We start from the raw sequence: 6,110 nt of genomic DNA on the forward strand, positions 1-6,110 counted from the left end.
AAGTTAGCTGACATCCGAAATTAGATGTCTATGCATATGCTGCAACAACAAAATATATTTGCAAGATGGCTTTCCCTTTAGCGAAAAGTTATTTGTTTCTGAGATAAGAAGATATGTTAGAATTTTTTGTAGTAATTAATCAAGTAATCAAATTAAAAGAGTATGTTTGAAGGAAGATAGTACTTAAATCATATAAATTAGATCGGGGTTTCGAAACCTAGTGTGTTGGTAATATGTATTAATAAAATGTAAAATATTTATTCGGGAATTATTATAAAATCTCAAATTTGTTTATTGAAACTTGTTAATACTATACTTAAATTAATGATCCTCAAATTTTACGTTTGAACTCGCAAATCGTTGCAAACCCTTGCCAGTTGTTAAAGAGTAAATGCCATGATCCAATCTAAATATTTTGCCACATCCGCATGTATGACATATTGATTGCCGATGCATTTGTTGTGCTGCACGGGTAGAGCGGCCGAAACTGTGCCACGTAATATCCAACGGTTGTTCCTTTGCAACAATAGCCCGGCACCTGAATCGCCGGCACAAGGCCCGACAGCACTTCGAGTTACAGGTGAAGCTGTTTGCAAACCTGCGCAGAAAGTTCGATTAGAACTGAGGCTGCGTATTCTTGGATTTGACGCAAAACACACTTCGTTTGAAACAATTGGTGATTCAGTGACGTGTGGAACTGCGGCTTTTGTGGGCTTATCATCAATCAATGGAGCACCTCCGTGGATGTGCGAAAAGCCCCAACCTACAACAAAGCCACGCTCCCCAACCATATTCTCAAGTTGACTGTCACCGCTCCATAGGCAAGCAGGAAGAATATAAGTGTTGAACCTGTTGAAACATCAAATAGCACAGTTTTTTTCTTGAATATCTCTAATACTTACCGAACTTGAATCTGCAACACCAATACCGCTATGTCCGCATCATATGTTCCCAATGTGGCATCATATTCCGGATGTAGGAAAATCTCACTTACCGGTGCAGCGATGGAGTGTTCCTCATTCCAGTTTCGTAAATTATGTCTACCTAGAAATACTAACACTTCACTGGCCTTGTGATGTTGCCTTTGGAAGTGGAAACAATGCGCTGAACTTACAACCACATGCGCGGACACCAAAGTGCCAGCGCACTGATAAGAAAGCGATGTCAAATTATTCACGTAAATTGCGGCCAGCCACGGCCATGCTCCGCGCGTCAATAATGGCGGTGGAGAAGTACCCGACGAAGCGTTGAAGTCGCCAAATTCAGTGCCACTTACAATGCGAATGGGCATGTTAGATAGTAGAGTAGGAGTTTCGTCACTGGATATTACTAGTGGGGTGCTGGACCTGTCATTGTGACTACTCGCTGTAGCGGCTTGAGTACCTGCTGCATATCTACCGGATTTTTGGTAGGATCGCTGCGCATTTGCGGTGGGGGTTAGAGTCTTAGCATTGTCAGCTTTTGCGGTAAGTGCAGGCAGAAAAGACGTGGATGCTCGAGAATGTAAGTGTAGTTTGGTTTTTCCGCAGATGCTGTTTAGCGTAATGTGTTTCAGCTCACTGAAATACATAAATATTTGTAAGTGATGAGTAAAAATTAGAGATAGATTTATAGACATTTTTTCTATAGGTGCAGAGTATCGATAGGTGAAAAATCTATTAATAAAACTATATCTTATATGCTATATATATATTGCTAAATTGGACTAGTAAATAGTAAATATGATATCATATATGGAATCGGGACGATTGTCGCTTGAGTTATACCAGGCAGGTAGAGAAGCTCGTCTCGTTTCTATGATAGGTGCCCAGTGTTGTCAGACAATTGGATTACTTGGACTTTGTGTCAGGCAACGATTCGTAAGACTTTTGCTAAAGCTCATTGTCTCATCTGGCTTGAGCCCCGAAGAAAACGAGCCTATTCAAAACTGCCACAGACGAAAACATTAAAAAATTAACAAAATTTTTTAGATGACCAGAAAATATGATACCATGCAAAGCAAGTGCCGCGCGAACTTACAACCAATTCAAGTTCTGCCTCCCTGCGAGCTTTTCCTAGTCTGAAGTCTTAAGAAAATGGTCGCTGGAACGAAAAAGACAATAGATTGTTTCTACAATTGGCTTATTATAGTCACGTTTGAAAAATCATCAGCACAAGTGGCAAAATTAAGCTTTTTGTTAGGAACTAAGAATGACATATTTTGAAGTAAATCATAGGGTTTCTCTGAGCTTTACCTTCTGAGTTCCACCTTCTCTATTTATAGTTACATGAAAACTTTAGGATTACACGTTTTTGAGAGACCTGTCAATATCTAATTGATACTCTTTGTGTCTGCCAACTAAATTTGTATGAGGATATGATCAAAATAATATGAAATTAGAGCAGTGCGTTTGAAGATTCCTACATGTAAAAAATATCGTATCCTTACTGCAGTTTAAAATTATCTACCAAAATACTTAGTTTTAAAAATTAATAAATTTCTCGGCCGAACTCTTTTAAAAATGCGAGAACTTACATTTCTCCATGTGTGATTGGCAATTGTTCCGCACTAAATTTCGTATCGGTTGACAAGAAGGCAATGTCATCATCGTCGTCCTCTTCATCCTCCATCAGAGTAGCAGAGAATTGTGCGTGTTCCGGCAGTGTGTCTGACGGCTCATCATTGCTGATGAACGTAAATTTTCTTGTGTGCTCCAGCTGAATCTGTGTGACGAATATACTAAGATCTGCAAGCCACAATTTAATTTACATTATTAAACAGTTTTGAGAAGCTATGAATTTAATTAATGCTGCATTAAATACTCTATGTACTTATATGTTGCCATGTGGGGCTATATATGTCTGTGCAAATTCACCTGATTGACCTACACAAATGGCATGGTTGTTTGCAGTTACGTGCAGCAACTTCGGTGGAAAATGTGTTTTGGGAAATTTGATTTTATATAGGACTGGGGCATTGCTGTGGAATTGGCCGCGCGAAAGCAATTCAATTTCGCCTAGGTAACTCTGCCAATATAGTGTAAAATGTTATTATAAAATATATGCGTCTTAATATGAAATATATGGCGTGGGTGCTCACCGTCGTTGGTTTTCCACGCATGGAGAGTGTCACTTTAATTTGCAGAGCTTCCGCGAAGTCGGTATTACGCGCAGAGAGAATGCCAAACCACTCCGTACCATCGAAGCGATATTGGAAGATTTTCGGACACGGGCTGATGGGTATGCTTTGAGTAAAAAATCGATTTATTTGTTGCAGAATAATGATGAGGATGGGGGTGAAGTGGAAACGCATTCCGTATTAATTTATTTACATTGCTTTTTTATTTGTATTTGCGTTTTTAAGCAGCGCCAAAACGCTTGGCATTATTTTGAACAGTTAATATATTAAACAGTTTTTTTTACACAGACATGTACTTTTGAAATAATTAACTTTTATTCCTGGACAATAATTTTTAAGTATTAAAATAATTAAACATTTGATATTATTATTTTAATGACTTTTTCTACATTGACATTTAAAGTGGATCTCAACCCCTCGCACTAACTTTTAAATGACATTTATAAAATATTTAGCTCCGAAGAACGAAGAGTTCGAAGCATTTGTTTTTACTTTTTCCCTGTTTTTTTTGTTTCTCTCTGTTCTTCTCGACTGCTTTTGTTGGAGTACAGCAACGATTTTGATATACATACATATATTTAGAGCGTTGATCATTTATTAATACTCTGTGGTTTCAATGAGTAAAGAGAATAGCAAATATGGGATTGCTGCTGAAATTTAATTGAAACGGTAGTGGGCAATGAGAACTGACAATGGCAATAACAACGTCCTCGGTTTTATTTTTCTATTATCTTCACTTTCGTGAAGTATAAGTTACTTTTTACAATCACTCATATCCCCAAGAAGGATAGAACAGAATAGGTAAAATATTTTTTATTAGTATAAAGCAATAATGTTTTTCAAATAAAATCACATAAGTCAAAAAACAATAATTTTGAAAATCACGAAAGAAAAAGAAAGATTTATTTAAACATTCCGCATCATTATTGTGTTATCACAGCAATGGTATGTGATACTTTTCACATGTCTCTAAAAAGTCTCCTCTAGGGAACTGTCGCCCACGTTGGGATCGCTTTCTCATTACTTCAGAGTAGTGTTCCATATTACTCGTTTTAAGACTTACATGGCATTAGCTGCGTTCAAGTCCCGTGTTCTATGTAGTTCTTCATGTTCTTCCAGTTTTTTTTCGTTTTGCAGCATGACAGTTATAATGTTGCCTGCGTTCAGAAGGCCGACCAAAGTGTGCAGCCTCTTTCGCTCTGTTTTCCAGCATATCCACTTGAAAAACTTTGTTCAGCGTCGTTGTATATACGAGTACATGACGGCTCTCTGACTTTTTCCATTTTACATAGATACTTCCGAAAATAGTGGTGCCCGGATAGCATCTGTGAAGTATATATATAACCACCTGATTTCCGCTGGTCAACTCTTTTATATTTTTGATAAGCCTAGACGTTCATCTATCTACTAAGACGTCCTTTGCCCCAGCGAGTTTGCCATCATTCCAAGGTATCATTGCTTACTTCCTCTTTTGCGATTGTGACATTTTTGCCTTGTTCATTCAACGTCTACATTTTTTTCTTTCAAATGCTGATAAGTTGAGGCGCGTGCTTCCGCTTATTTTCGATACAACTCCGCCTAAAACTGTGTGGTATGCCGATACTACCCTTAAAGGGTGCGATTCACTTTTCTTTGGGGTTTACGTCGGTTATTTTTCATCAATGAGTCCGCAACTAATTCTAATCCGCAGAACAAGACATTCATTGTGGTCGACATTAGAAGCTTCCGTTTCTCCTGTGTCGGTCTTCCGATGTTGGCCATCAGCCTGCTGAGTTGGGAAGTTATTTTAAACGCCTTTTCCGCAGTGTATTGGCACCAGTAGGTCAGCCTTGAGTCTAGTCTTACATCCAGGTAATTGACAACATTTTCTGTTCTTAGGGTCTCTGGTGGCGTTCTCATGTCTACTATAATCAAAATATACATCTTTGTTAATAATACCATCTCAATTTTTCAGTGGTATGAATATTACATTTTATTATGTTTTCACTACAAGTATATTTTGTTGGCAGAGTTCGTGATTTATGAGATAGTTACATTACTGAAGTTAAGGGCCACCAATAATTTTCAAACTGTATAAAAACATATTTTCCGGTTTTCACTATGACTATGTTAAATTTGTAGCTTGATTTCGATTCAGTTATAGCACTTTATGGTTTTTACGAGTAACGCCGATTTATGGGCGTATTAATGCTTCTATTTCATCACACTTTTTGTATGTATAACTTTAAGTCGATTATTCGTTAACGCTAACTCAAACACTGTAATTTTTAACACCTGTTATATTATTAAGGCCTCAAGAATATTAAAAATTTCGCTGATAAGATAGGCCTCAACTAAGTATAGTTCTCATCAAATTTGCCTAAATTATGCTGAAGGACAGCAAGGTAGAGAATAAATATTTTCAAATGAAAAGGAAGATGGGGAAATAAAACCGTCTATGCATGGATTGTCAACTTTTATATTTATGATTTAAATTCCAAGTGTTAATCTCGATAATTCATTCTTCAAACAATTAAAAGAATAGCTGGAAAGATATATAGCCATTGCACATACATAAGTGCATGCAAATTATAAAAAAATTTCACGTTTATTTTCTAGTTTTGGTATGTCTTAGTTTCATAAACCTATCTTGTTTAATACCTCAAATAAGTACTTTAAAATCCTCATACATCGGTACATGAGACCAAAAGAAAGTATGAACCGATTTTATGCAGTTGTAATCCTATTCACATTATGCTAAGTGAAAAAAAAAAACAAGAAAAAACCGACGGCTGCGTCGAAGCTATAATACCCTTCACAGGTGCATTTCGTTTAGTAACTACTATATGTATGACTACATTTGAAAACGTAACCGGTCAACGGTATGCATCCAACTGAAAACATTTTCTTTTTAACCAGGTTGTTTAATATAAAGAATCTTCTATTCGAATTAATACTAGAAAATCAGATAAATTGACCTTTCAGACATTTACATAATTTTATTTTTTTAAGC

The 6,110-nt window shown here is 36.7% G+C and overlaps 1 protein-coding gene across 3 annotated transcripts; it reads right to left on the reverse strand.

Annotated features, from left to right (window-relative positions):
* Positions 1-256: 256 nt before the first annotated feature.
* Positions 257-3,559, reverse strand: gd (gastrulation-defective). 3 transcript variants are annotated; one of them, XM_014233481.3, is made up of 6 exons: positions 3,312-3,558; positions 3,080-3,224; positions 2,856-3,006; positions 2,516-2,726; positions 903-1,559; positions 257-849 (listed from the first exon to the last, which is right to left on the reverse strand). In XM_014233481.3, exons 1-6 carry the CDS (start codon positions 3,362-3,364, stop codon positions 381-383), a joined length of 1,686 nt encoding a protein of 561 aa, XP_014088956.2. In that variant the 5' UTR covers positions 3,365-3,558; the 3' UTR covers positions 257-380. The 3 variants fall into 3 exon arrangements, with proteins under 3 accessions (XP_014088956.2, XP_014088955.2, XP_014088958.2); XM_014233483.3 differs by having other exon boundaries at positions 477-598; positions 660-849; positions 3,080-3,559; XM_014233480.3 differs by having other exon boundaries at positions 3,080-3,558.
* Between the last annotated feature and the right edge of the window lie 2,551 nt (positions 3,560-6,110).

The sequence above is a fragment of the Bactrocera oleae genome, chromosome 5, assembly GCF_042242935.1.
Source record: "Bactrocera oleae isolate idBacOlea1 chromosome 5, idBacOlea1, whole genome shotgun sequence".
In the NCBI taxonomy this organism is placed as follows: domain Eukaryota; kingdom Metazoa; phylum Arthropoda; class Insecta; order Diptera; family Tephritidae; genus Bactrocera; species Bactrocera oleae.

Bases quoted from the DNA above. Each gene is read 5' to 3' on its own strand.
- gd (XM_014233480.3), bottom strand. From the start codon at position 3,292: ATGCGTTTCCACTTCACCCCCATCCTCATCATTATTCTGCAACAAATA. The intron at 2,727-2,855 runs GTGAATTTGCAC...TGTGGCTTGCAG, and splicing joins CATTTGTGTAGGTCAATCAG to ATCTTAGTATATTCGTCACA. The intron at 850-902 runs GTAAGTATTAGA...ATGTTTCAACAG, and splicing joins GTGTTGCAGATTCAAGTTCG to GTTCAACACTTATATTCTTC.